General features: G+C 36.9%; 1 protein-coding gene across 13 annotated transcripts in view; it reads left to right on the top strand.

The window, feature by feature from the left end:
* The window catches only part of DIXDC1 (DIX domain containing 1), a 66290-nt gene that overhangs the window by 17287 nt on the left and 34758 nt on the right, over positions 1-14245 (top strand). For 10 of the 13 annotated variants that reach the window (XM_025047447.1, XM_025047449.1, XM_025047443.1 and 7 more), the window contains one exon: positions 11230-11359. In XM_025047447.1, coding sequence (XP_024903215.1) covers positions 11230-11359 — 130 coding nt within the window. Of the gene's footprint in view, positions 1-2285; positions 2353-7016; positions 7158-11229; positions 11360-14245 lie in introns of those variants that run through there. The other 3 variants (XM_025047452.1, XM_025047450.1, XM_025047451.1) reach the window with 2 other exon arrangements.

The following is a 14245-nucleotide window of genomic DNA, read 5'->3' as shown; positions in this document are numbered from 1 at the left end:
AGTAGTGTTCTTGTGGAGTCTTTAGGGTTTTCTGTATAGAGAATCATGTCATCTGCAAATAGTGACTTCTTTGTTTCCTATTTGGATGCCTTTTATATCTTTTTCTTGCCTGATTGCACTCGCCAGGACCTCCAATATTAGATTGAATTAACAATGGTGATAGTGGACAGCTTTGCCTTGTTCTTGGCCTTAGAGGGAAGGTTTTTAGTTTTTCACCATTAAGTATAATGTTGACTGAGGTCTTGTCATATATGGCCTTTATTATATTAAGATATTTTCCTTCTATACCGATTTTGTTAAGTGTTTTGGTCATAAATGGACCCCATATCTTGTCGAAGGCTTTTTCTGCATCTATTGATATGATCATATGATTCTTATTTTTTAATTTATGTGGTGTATCACGTTAATCGATTTGCGTATGTTGAACCATCCCTTTACCCCTGGGATGAAGCCCACTTGATCGTGGTGTATAATCTTTTTAATATGTTGCTGTGTTTGGTTCGCTAGTATCTTATTAGGGATTTTTGCATCTGTGTTCACGAGAGATTGGTCTGTAGTTTTCTTTTTTTGTGTTATCTTTACCAGGTTTTGGTATCAGAGTAATATTGGCCTCATAAAATGAGTTGGGAAGTACTGCCTCCTTTTCGATTTGGACAATCTGTCCCTATCTGACAGTGGGATATTTTGGTTCCCTACTATGATAGAGTTTTGGTCTGTTTCACCTTTAGTTCTGTTAGTAATTACTTTACATATTTTCGGGCTCCCTGATTGGGAGTATATATATTAATAAGTGCTGTGTCTTTTTGGTGCATGATTCCCTTTATCATTATGAAGTGTCCCTCAGTATCTTAATAATGTCTTTTTTTCCCTTATAGATGTTTAATCAGACTCGCTACCCTCAGTCTCAGTTTCTGTCGGTGTGAGTGACAGTTTCTAGTGTTTGCTCAGATTCCCCTGGGGCTCTGCTGCGTTCTGTCTTAGAGGGTGTGGGGGAGGGGCACTCTGGGTTGGGGGATAGGGACTACAGCTTAGTCTGCGTTTTGCAACTGAGGCTGGTAAATATCAACTGTGTTTCTCTGCTGTCCCCGCTTTTCTGCCATCCCCATTTCTCTGCCTTCTACCCTGATGGCTGAACACTGCTGCCGGCTGCGTGGAGCCACAGCATCCCCAGGCAGGGCTGTTCAGGGATGTTGCTGCACGTTCTCCCCTCTCCCTCCCCCTACAGGTAGCTCTGGCAGCTGCGAGAGGCAACTTCTTTATTTCTCCTTGTCTCCTGCCCGACACTCAGGGTTCTGACCTGTGGTAGCTCTTTTGTGCAGATCCCACGCTCAGACGTGCTGGTGCACAGTTTCGGTGTTTTTTGTTGAGTTTTAGATGTTCAGCTTATTGTTGTTTCAAGGGGAGAGATCTGGGAACATCTCTCACTCCGCCATGTTTAATCCAATCTCGCAAATGCATTTTAAAATATTGATGAAATGAATAATTTCCTTGGGAAATTCTGGTTATCAAAACTGATAGAGGCAGAAAATTTAAACAGACCAATTTTTCTAGAAGTAAAAGAGAAGCTTATTAAGGAACTATTCTTCAAAAAGAAAAAAACAAAATTCCAGGCCCCGATTTTTTTCACAGGGGAATTCTACCAAACTTCCACATATCAGATAGTCCCAAAGCTCTATAAATTATTTCAGAGTATTAAAAATAAAGAGACACTTCCTATTTCTTCATATGAAGCAAAGATAATATTGGTACCTAAATCTAATACAGTGCAAAAAAGAAAACTTATGAAAACCTATGAAGTGCCACACATATAGTACTAATATAGCGCTAATATTTTATTAACGAACAGTATCTAATACCACATTAAAAATATAATTTACTATGATCAGGTGGATTTAATTCCAAAAATACAAGGCAGGTTCATTATTAGGAAATCTATTAATATTACATAGTACCATATTAATAGGTCTCAGAGAAAATAATCATAAGCTTATCACCATCAGTGCTGACAAAACTGTCAAAATTCAACATTCATTCCTCATAAAAACACTCAAGAAAATAAGACGATGGATAGTAACTTAACAGGAGAAAATATATATACCTTAGTTCTAAAACTTACTAAATTGGGAAACACTTCAAGTATTTTCTCTAAGTCCACAAACAAGGGAAGTATGCCCACTATCTCTACTTCATTACTGTGCCACACTTATTAGCCAGTACAATTAGACTAAAGAAATTGATTACAGGCACAAGGCTTAATAATGAAGTAAAACTATTTCTTTTTACAGATGATAACGATAGTAATTCTGGAGACCGGAGAGAATCACTGACAAAACTCAAACAATAAAAGATAAGGTAACAGGTTATAATATTAACATATTGAAATCAGTAGCTTTCAGATACACAAAAAGTAACAAATAGAAAACATAATGGTAGAGAAAACCTCATCTATAATTACAATGAAGATTGAATACTTAGAAGTGAACTTAACAAAAAGTGTATAAAACATGTGGGAAGAAAATATTAAAACACTACTGAAAGACATATTTGAACAAATGAAATGACAGCACCTGTTCTTGATTAGGATAATTCAACATCATAAAGATAACTGTTCTCCCTAAATTAATTTATATATATAATCTCAATAAAAATTCTACCAGCCTTTTGTTTGGAAGTTAGATAAATAGATATTAAAGTTCATATGGAAAAATAAACATGCACGAATAGTCAAGAAAACACTAAAAAATATTTTTAAGGGGGGGAGGGACTAGTCCTATTAGACATTAAAATGTACTATAATGCTTCTATAAATAAAACATTGTAGTACTGGTGCTTGAATAAAGAAATACACAAGTGATATAGAATACAAAGCCCAGATATATACCCAAGAACTTGCGGAAATTTAGTATATGATAAAGGACTATATTTTTTGTGGGGTAAAGGACTATATTTTTATATTTGTGAATTTTAATGAAACATTTATTACTTTCAATCTTCCAGTTTTATTAAAGGGGTTAGAGCCTATACATATTTCTTTTAAGACTCGAGCATTTTATGGGCCTCTGAAAAGCTCATGGGCTCCAGGTTTGTGTCTATGCTGCTCAATGAATTAAATAACTCAAGATGCTTTATCCCAGAACTATTTTGGGTGAGGAAAAACACATCCTCAAAACATGAAGCCAAGAGACAGAGTCTTGAAAAGAAATTAAAATAAAAAGTCAGGTATTGTCCAAAGGTCAAAGAGTGGAATCCATGTGAGGCAGCAGGACAAAGTGAAAAATTTGACATTAAACCTGAGAAATAGTTATGAATGAGTAGAGAGTGCTTAAGCAGTAAGATCATTGCAGGCATTGGTGCCTCTGTGATCTCTATGGAGGCTGGAGATGCTGAAAAGCTGGCCTTTAAGTATAGCACATTTTTTTTTATGATTGATCTCAGATTAAAAAAAAAAAAAATGTGCGTTTTACTTTCTAGCTCCAAACGACTACTCCCCTAGACTCTAGAACTCCTGACTGACACCATTCTTACCCTCTCCTGTTTTCTGAGAGATACCTGTAGCTCCCTTTCTGGAATTCTTGCAGGAGGTAGTCCCTTCCCTGAGCGGCCCCAGAGTTCTTTCCTTGGACGTTTGTCTGTCCTGAACTTTCAATGAAGAGTCACTGACTCTGATTCCAGAAGAGCCTGTATTCTTTCTGACATGTTTCTCTCTTGATTTGACTTGCATAACGGAAATTGTCTGTTCAGTTGTTGAGACAGATTCCTTCTGCAGGTGAAGTTTCACGTCTGCTCCCAAGTTCTAACTCAAGAGAAACTTTTTAATAAATAGTGCTGGAACAACTTGGTAGCCATTTGAAGAAAGATAAATTGGATCCATATCTCACATCATACACAAGAATAAACTCCAAGTGGATTAGGGATCCAAATGTAAAAAATGGAACCATACAAGAACTAGAAAAAAAACAGAGGTGAATTCTTCTATTTTTAACCATGACTCAAAATTCAGAGGCAATAAAATAAAATATCAATAAATGTGATTATATAAAAATAAAAACTTTTTCATGCCTTCCCCCCCAAAAAAACCCACTGTAAAAAAAGGTCAAAAGACAGCTGACAAACTGGGAATTATCTGCAACATATATCAAAGACAAAAGGGTAACACATTCCTAACATATAAAGAATTATTTTAAATGGAGGGACAAATGACCAAAAACTTTGATAGAAATATAGAAAACAACATGAACAGTTTATGTAGATATGCAAAAAGATATAAAATATATAAAGTGGTTCAAAATAGTACAAAAAGAGCTTCAAACTTATAATTAAAGAGATGAAAATGGAAGCAAGATTAAGATACAATTTCTTACCTATCACATTGGCAAGAATTAAAAAGTATGACAACGTATTCTGTTGGCAAGTCTGTGGGAAAGCATGCTCTCATGTATTGCTGATGGATTGCAAATGGATATGACCTTTCTTGCAGGGAATTTGGCAATATCTAATAATATTATTTACTTACTTGCTTTTTTACCCAGCAATCTCACTTCTTGGAATCTACTCTGAAGATAGACCTCCATCAACATGAAAATGCACATGCATAAGGTTACTCATTGCAGCATTGTTTTAAATGCAAAATATTGGAAAACACTTAAATGTCTAAATATAAGAAAATGATTGAATAAACCGTGGTATATCCATGTAATGGAGTACTATGTTTCTGTAAAAATGAATAAGAAAGATCTCTATATCAATTAGAGTGATTTCTAGAATATATTAAGTGAACATTAAATGAAAAGTACAAGTGCAAAAAATATCAATACTGTATTATTTTTATATAAGAAGAAAAGGGAAGTAAGAAAATATGTATTTTTTTTCTGGATAAACTGGAACTAATGAGATTGGTTACTTACACGGTTGGATAGTAATGGGCTGGAAAGAACAGAGAAAAGGGAATGGAGTAGAAAGAATTTTGGGGGAGTGACACTTTTCTGAATATATGTTTTTGTGTCCTCAGACTTTTAGAATCATGTTAATCTTTTACCTAACCCCAAAATAGATAATTAAAATCAACCTAAATGTGGGGAGAACCCAAAGTGGACTACAAATGGTAAGAAATGAACCTGAGTTACACATGAATAATATAACCTCAATGAAGGGATGGAGAAGAAAAGAACTAACTTAAGTCATTTTGGAAGCAGTATTTTGACTAAGTACTGTAAAGCTAAAGACAACTATGTATAAATATTATGTTATGGTTAGTAAATTTTTTTTCCATAAGGTATTGTTTAGAAGTTTGATGCTATTTTATGTGTTTTCTAGAATCGAGCAAATATTAGTAAATATATTGTGGATACTGAGAGTCAGATTTTTCATTGTGGGAGAAAGGAGTTTACAAAAGGAAAAAGGAGAGGAAAGAATGAACCCTGTGGTGTTGGGTTGGAGGAGGGATCAGTATAATATATGATATAATTCATGATGTGTCTCTATTAAGATAAGTAGATATAGGTATGTATGTATGTGTATATACATATACATATTTCCTACACTACTGCTACAAGGGACAAGAATGTTATTCCCAGTAGCAATGAGCATACCTCATGTCCAAATTTTGGTTTCTAAAAACTATTCTCTATAAAAAAGAACCAGAGTTCTTTTGGGAAATAGCTAATTCCAGAGCCGGGGCAGGGAAAGTACAAGATGAGGAATCTGGAGTATCTTATGATACCAGAGTGTAAGGAAGTGCTTAAAAAAATGATCAAGCCATATGATCCAGTAATCCTACTTCTGGGTCTATATTCAAAAGAATTGAAAACAGGTTCTTGAAGAGATATTTGTACACCCATGTTTGTAGGAACATTTTTCATAGTAGCAAAGAGCATGTCCATCAACAGATGGATGGATAAAAAAAATATGGTATAAACACACAATTAAATATTATTCAGCCTTAAAAAGGAAGGAAATCTTGTCACATGTTACACCATGAGGACATGTTACACCATGACAGCCTTAAAAAGGAAGGAAATCTTGTCACATGTTATACCATGGATGAACCTTGAGGACATTATTCTAAGTGAAATAAGCCAGTCACAAAAAGACAGATACTATATGATTCCACTTATCTGAGTTGTTGAAAGTAGTCAAATTCATAGAAACAGAAATTAGAATGATGGTTGCCAGGGGCTGAGAGGAGGGAGAAAATGGGGAAATGTTATTTAATGGATATAGAGTTTCGGTTGCAATATTAAAAAGATCTGTAGATTCTTTGCACAATAATGTTAATGTGCTTAACATTACTGAACTGTACACTTAAGAATAGTTAAGATGGTAAATTTTGTTATGTGTTTTTTACCACAATTTAAAAAAAATGACTGAGACATATGAAAAAAATACAGGAACCAACATGAAGAAGCCAATATTTGTTCCAATGGCCAAATCTGAACAATTTGAGCAGCAAAATAATGGTAGTAATGGATTAATATAATAAATAAAAATAAAATTAATATGTATGAGCTATACTTATGTAAATAAATAAATTAATGGGAGAAAAGAGAGGAGCTCTTCCTCATATTATGAATTCCAATAACTGTAGAAGGAATGATGATTAGAAAATTACCATTGGGGAACACCATAATAACGTTGGTAGAAAGAACAATCAATGGATGTTAAATTTAAAATGGACAGATAAAGTGATGATGACCAAAGGATATTTTTATGGTCTCGAAGCATTTTCCCACAAGACAATTAATTACAAAGGAAAAAACGGCAACTTTACAGCAGAGAAACCTGGAAGACAATACCTTAACCAAGTGATCACAGGTAATTTCACCAATAATAAGATGTATTGGCGTCATGTGACTTTTGATGAGATGCACTGAGAAGAGCACAATATCACTTTTGTGGTATTCTTGTCAAAAATTTGTAACCTGAATTTAATCATTAGGAAACTTCAGACGAAACCAGTTGTCTGAATTTGAGGCACATTGTACAAAATATCTGGGCTAATATTCTTCAAAATTTTCAAGATATGAAAGACTTTAACAACTGTCCCACATTGGAAGAGAGTAAAGAGACATAACAACTAATTGCGGTGTGAGATAGATCTTGGATTGGATCCTGGACCAGAAAAAGGACATTAGTGAAACAATCGGTGAAATTTGAATAAGGTCTGTAAATTACTTAATGGTATTGTGTCAGTGTTAATTTCCTGTTTTAATCATTGTACTATGGTTATGTAAGATGTAAACATTTGGGGAAGGTGGGTAATGGGTATAGGGGAACTCTATGCCATTCTTGCCACTTTTCTGTAAGTCTGAAATTATTTCAAAATGAATAAACAGTAAAATGAAAATAATATTTAGGGGTTCTGAATAACCCCCTAGTGTGTGTCAACAATGTATTCTGGTGGCCAAGGAAGGAAAGAAAGAAAAGGAAGAAGGGGGAAAAAAAGGATAAATACCTTGAATGAGAAATTTGCAAGTCTCCTTTTATACACAGAGTACTGTATTAAGTTGTAGATGTCATGGTTTCAGAGAGGTTTAGACAGGAATATCAGTAATACTTGAAACCATTTTATGTAAAGAATAATTAACCCTGGCTCGCAACTCTGTATGTTCCTGGGAATACTTAAGGAATCTTGATATACCTGTCCCCACCCTCAGAAATTCTGAGTAGTCTACGATGGTAGTCCAGACGTGGCATTTTTTAAAAGCTTCCCAAGTGTTTCTGATGGGTAATCAGGGCTGAGAACCCTTGGTTAAGGGAATTGGAATCTCTAGCTAGAAAGCTCAAGTTAGCTCTACAAGAATCATGGGGGAGCTTGGCAAAATAAAATTTTTTGAGTTCTACCCTCTGGAGATGATTTGGTGGATTTGGGGTAAGGTCTACACATCAGTATTTTTTAAAAGCTTCCATTATGATTTTCATGTGCAGCCAGGTGTGGGAAGAGTGGGCTGGATCAAACTTCTCGACCTTTAACGTGCCTGTGAATCGCCAGGGGATCTTTTTAAAAGTAAAGTTTCTGATTTAGTAGGGCTGGGGTGGAGCCTTAAATTCTGCCTTTCTCGCCAGGCTCTGAGGATCACACTTGAGTAGTAGATAGCTACTTAGTGTAGAGTATTACACAAGAGATTCAAGTACTGGATGTGGTGGAGGAAGTGATTTAGACTAAGGTGCCTTCCGTTCTGAGAGTTCAAGTGACCTCAAGTGAGGTCACTTAAAACTCAGAGGTGCTTTTATTTAGGTAATCCTGTGATAGAGTGGAAAAGAGTATTGGCTTGGGAGTTAGACTGAATTTCCTGTTTGTAGCTTACGATTTGGGTGACCTTGAGCAAGTTATTTCACCTTTTCTGAGTCTCACTTTCCACTTAACAAAATAGATACAATAAAATCTCCCTGGCAAATTATCATTAAAGAAAATGTGTTTAAAGACCTGGCATAGCCTTTGACACAGAATAGGTGTTCCAAAAAGTGACTATTATCGTTTATGTTGTAGAATCCTCTTTTGTTGGAAGACCAGAGCAGTGATTAATGTGTATGGAAAGTACTGTTAGGAACTTCTAATCACTTTTGTATTAGAGACGACTTCTATTCAACAGCCCCTAGAAGGCTATGGTTACTTAAGTAGAAATTATCTCGGCCTAATGAGAACTACTTGTTCTTGTCTGCCCCCGCATAATTAACTTTTGCAATCATTCGAAGTCTTGGTCTGATGACCTGACAAATGATTCACTGATTCAAACAAATATTTGTTGAGAACCCATTTCTCTGAGTCCAGTAATTTTTGAACCGTTTTAACTCCCTTCATAGAGCATCGTTCAGACCTGAGCTCCTATGGGCTCACTGTCCTCTTAGTCTCTTTTCCTCCCTCAAGGAAACTCCTCAAAGTGTTCTTTTAGCATCCTAAGCACCCCTGTCAAAGCACTTGTCTCTCTACCAGCCACAAGCTTCTTCTCCTCTTCCCATCTTCCTTTTTTCCCCTGCAAGCTTCTTGGAGGCCTAAAATTCTTTGTAGCCCCGTAACTTAGTACAGTGCCTGCACTCAAATTATTGTCGAACTGTTTATGTGACAGGACACCCTTAAGGAGACCAGAGTCTGAGGTGTGTGGGAGGGTCAGGGAAGGCTTTATAGAAAAGGTAATACTTGAACTGAGACTTAAAAGGAGATGTTAGGCGGGGGGTGGTTGAGTGGCTAGAAAGCGTGGTGGATTGGGGGCACTGCACATGGTTTAGATGAGCTGAAGCATGGAGTGGGAGTATATGGGAGAGTAGTAGTGGAGCTGGAGAAGAGGCAAGAGTTAGCACATGACAGACTTTGATGCAGTTTAGGAGATTGGATTTTATTGTAAGGATAATGAGAGACCAGTGAAGGATTTTAAGAAGGAATGTGTAGAGACTGGGTTGAAGGTGATATTAGCTACAGGGAGATTGGTTAGAAGCTTTTTGTTTATACGTGGTTAGGAGTTTTTATACATGAGCAAGTTAAATCAGATCCTAGCTGTTAGTTACTCTTAGTACCTTTCTGTTTATAACTCCTTCTCCCCAGAGCAGAGTGGTTTACTGTGGAAGTGCCCTTTGCCTGGTCTACCTCACGCAGTGCTTTGGCCGGGCAGTGGGAGCAGACCTTGGAAAGGAGCCTGGCGCATGTTAGGCAGAAGGTGCAGCCGCTTCTGTTCTGTGGAATGAGTTAGATAGCAAGAGGCCATCAGTAAATGCTTGGACCACATATACTGGGTTTCAATACCAGGTCTGCTATGTCCTAGCATTGAGGATATTGAAGAAAATATATAACTTCTCTGAACTTCATCCATAGACTGGAGATGGTGCTGAACCTTCAGTGCTTTTGTGAGAATTGAATAAGATTATAAATTATTAAAATAATAATGACCATTTAGTAAGTATCAATTGTGTAGCAGCCCTGTTCCAGGTATATTCATTAGCTCATTAAAACGTGTAAAATACCAAAACTAGTGTTCAGCTCATGGTAGTTATTCACTAAATATTAGATTCCTCCCCCCACCTTCTGCTGATCACTGTACTTCCTGTAGTTTGTCAGTAGCTAGTAGATTATTGTCTTAGTAGTGTCTTCCAAAGGACTTTATTCCCACAAATCAACGTAGATAAAATAATGAAGATTTAATTTAAGCTCAGGAAGCAGCCAGTGCATAATTTCCAATATCATTTTATTAAGGAAGTACGTGGGGCTTAGAAATCAACTGTACTTTAACCAAATTATAATTTAATACTGTTAGCCCTTGAACTTAAATTTTAGGTTTAGGGTCTTGAGTTCTACAGAAACCAGACAGAACTGCTGCCTATATTATGACATTTTTAATGTGCTATTTTGATATTTAGTGCTCATCTTCAGACCAAATAATCAGAATAAACACCCGCATACCACTCTGTTTTAGGGACAGATTGAATATGTAAGGTTGGCCGAGGGTTGGGATGAGTTATACGTCCCAATCTGGGCCTAACGTGCTTTGTCTGAAAACAAACAAAAGTGCCTGTTCTCCCCCACTCCCCCACCCCAACCCGGCTTCCTCAGTCTTCAAGCACACTGCTCACAACGGCCTTTTTTTTCCTTCTTTTTATAGGTTTTAGGTGACTAAATCCTCTTTGACAATATAAAGCATGGATTAAAACTAACTCTCTAGCAATCCCAGAATTATGGGCTCAGGAGAATAAATCTTAAGTTGAGTGTGAGATGGTTTCAGTTAAGTCTTATTGTGAAGAAAGCAGCTATGGGAGAGGCGGTTCTGACTTTGGTTTGCTGTTTATTCCTGATTCTCCAAGCTCACTTCTTATGAGTCCCACAGTCCATTGTGCAGACGGGACATGAGTGATCGTTCCTGAGAAGCGTGATAGATTGCTGGCCACAGTGATTATACCCCAAAACTGGCTGTGGTTCTGGGCTGGGCTCTCATCCCTGGTCAATAGAGCAAAACTCAAGGGAAGAAGGAGTCTTAGTCATTGAGACATTCGTCTGCTTATCTGTGTGTACATTGCCATGCAGGTCAGAGGTTAGCTTATCCTTAGAGACTAGCATAAAACTAGACAGTTTTAGAACATGCTCCGCGTCTGACCACCTTTCTTCCTTCTTCCCTTAAAACCTTCTCCTCCTCCCTCTGGATATAGATTGCCCACCATAGCTCAGTCTCAAATGCTGCCTTAGAGGGTGCAGGGTAGATGTTAAGAAAATATGTAACCTTTTCCTCATTTTCGCCTTTCATTTTCCAGCAACAGCTACAGGCCTACGTGGCCTGGGTGAATGCACAGCTGAAGAAGAGGCCAGCAGTGAAGCCTGTGCAGGACCTGCGACAGGATCTTCGGGATGGGGTGATCCTGGCATATCTCATCGAGATTGTTGGTCAGTTGGCTCTAGATTCTGGTGCTAGCATAAATGAGAACATGGCCTTCTTTATTCTCCATATGCCCTTCAGAGCAAATTGCTGCTTCTTTAAAATACATGGAAATAGACTTAAAATACTTGCCCAAGGTTAATTCATTTATTCACTGGTCAATAAAAACTCTGTGCCAGGCACTGTAGTATGCTTTGGGAATATGATAATGAGCACAAGGTAGTTGGAAGGACTGAAAAGTGAAGTCATTTCCATTAATGTACTTAGTACTCCCATGAAGTAAGTACAGATAGGAGCAGTCACCCAACCCAGTCTGAGGGGTACAAGAGTGGCTTGCCAGAAGAACTGATGTCTGAGTGGAGGCTGGAAAAGGAGGTAGTAGCCAGGCAAAAAGAGTGTTATCAGCAAAAGGTGATACTCACTCTATGCTGCTACCACAATACTTCATGAAAGGGCTTATCCTCTTGAAGTTGTCATTGGGCATTCTTATTAGATGGTACCGTAACTTTATTTCCATAGCATTTGTCTATAGCTCTGTTGTATTATTTCCACTGACTAAATGGTAATCATTTACCTATCTCTTTAAGAGAAAGTACAGTATAATTTTTTTTTTTCTGTTTCCACAACTTCTACCCAAGTGCTTGGCATATATTAGGTACTCAAACATTGATCGTTGAATTAGTCAGTTGACCTTGCTTAGAGTCTATAAGGGAAGTGGGGGTTGCAAGTGGTATGGAAGAAGCCAGGTTTGCTACAGGTAGCCTGTACATGCATACCTCATTAAGACAACTCATGGATTCATCAGAGTATTCATTTATAATGATAATTGCAATGGTAATAGTAATAGCACCTGCTATTTGTTGAATACTTTCGGTATTATTTAATTTCATTTAATCATCAACCCTTGAGAAACAGGTAGTACAATCCCTATTTTCAGGAAACAAGCTTAAAAGAGAGGATTTATAAAAATAAATTCATGAGCACGTAGAATATATCAAGCATTGCGCTAAGTACGCTACTTTGATTGAATGATTTATGACATGGGTATGATACGAGTACCACTATATTACTCATTTTACAAGGTTTATAAAGGCTAAGCAACTTTATAAGATCACATAACTGTAAGTGGTAGAGCAGATGTACAAACCTAGATATGCTTTAATTCAAAGCTCATTTTAAACATCTAATTTAAACATCTAATTTTTAAACATCTTATTTGGATAGATTATTCTTGGAAATATAAAAATTCAGAAAGTACAAAAGGGTATAAAGTCAACAGCCTTTCCCACCTATGTGCCTCTGCTAGCTACCTGTCCTCTCTGGAGGCCACCAGAGTGTTAGCAGTTTTTTGTGTTTCTTTCTAGAGATGTTCTGTGTATATACAAGCAATATGAAAATGTATTCTTGTTTCCCCAAAACCCATGTTTTTTAGGGATATTGTTTTGTTTTGTGACTTTGCTATTTAGAAAACTTAGTAATTTACTTCCTTTTCCTCCATTCATTCTTTAAGCTTTTGATTCCACTACTGAAACTGCTCTCCTCAAGGTCACAACCTCCACTTTGTGAAATCCAGTGACTAGGCCTCAGTCTTCATTTTATTCAGCTTAACAGAACTTGACACAGTTGATCACTCCCTTCTCTTTCAAACACTTTTCTTTAAAAATTTGTTAGGGTGACATTGGTTAATAATAACATTATATGTTTCAGGTGTCCATCTTTATAATATGACATCTGTATACTCTATTGTGTGCCCACCACCCGAAGTCTAGTCTCCTATCACATATTTGACATCCATAACCTGATTCATCCCGCCCCACTCCAGCCCCCTTTGCCTCTGGTAACTAACATTCTGTTGTCTGTATCTATGAGTTTGTTTGCTTGTTGCTTGTTTTATATGCCACATATGAGTGAAATCATATGGTTCTTGTCTTTTTCCTTCTGACTTATTCACTTAACATAATACTCTTAAGATCCATCCATGTTGTCACAAATGGCAGTATTTCATCTTTTTTATGGCTGAGTAGTATTCCTTAATATATATATGTACCATATCTTCTTTATCCAATCATTCACCAAAATGAATGGGACTACATCAAACTAAAAAACTTCAGAACAGCAAAAGAAGCCATCAACAAAACCAAAAGGCAACCAAACATTTTCTTTACTCAGTTTCTTGGGCTTAATTTTCCACCTTCCTCATTGGTTCCCTGTTTGCTTTGCTAGCTTTTCTCCTTTTTCCTGACCTCTGAATGTTGTAGTTCTCCAAGTTCAGTCCTTAGGATATCCTCTATCCCTAATGATCTCTTCTCAATATATATCTTTAGCCCTAAAATTTTCCTTGAGTTTGAAACATGCATACCAACTTCCTACTCAACATCTCTACTTGGATGTCTAAAATGCAACTCTAACTTCATGTGTCCTAATCAGAACTTTTGATTTTCTTCTCCCCACTAATCCTTTTATCTTCTAAGTTTCTTCATCTGAGTAAAGCATCACAGTACCATTTGCCCAGCTCTTAAAGGAGAACACTTAGAAGTTGTCCTTAATTATTCCCTATTCCTCACGTGTCACATTCCATCCTTCACATATGCCATCTGCTTTATATTAAAAATTTACCCAATATCTGACTCCTTACCAGGCAGCCTCTTCCACTCTAACCCAAACCATCATTATCTGTTGCCTTGACTATTTTTATTTTCTTTCTCCCTGTTTCCTCTCTGCGTGATCTATGTCCACACAGAGTGAACTTTTAAAAACATAAATCAGAGCTTGTAACTCCCTTGCCTTAAACTCTCCATTGGCTGCTCATTACACTTAGAATAAAATTCAAGCTTTTTACTCTGGTCCATGGAACCTTTCACAACCTGGCCTTGCTTCCCTCTACCTTCTTAGGA

The sequence above is a fragment of the Pteropus alecto genome, unplaced genomic scaffold (assembly GCF_000325575.1).
Source record: "Pteropus alecto unplaced genomic scaffold, ASM32557v1 scaffold224, whole genome shotgun sequence".
Lineage (NCBI taxonomy): Eukaryota > Metazoa > Chordata > Mammalia > Chiroptera > Pteropodidae > Pteropus > Pteropus alecto.
The sequence above is the reverse complement of the archived record's forward strand: the minus strand, read 5'-3'. Positions and strand labels throughout refer to the sequence as shown.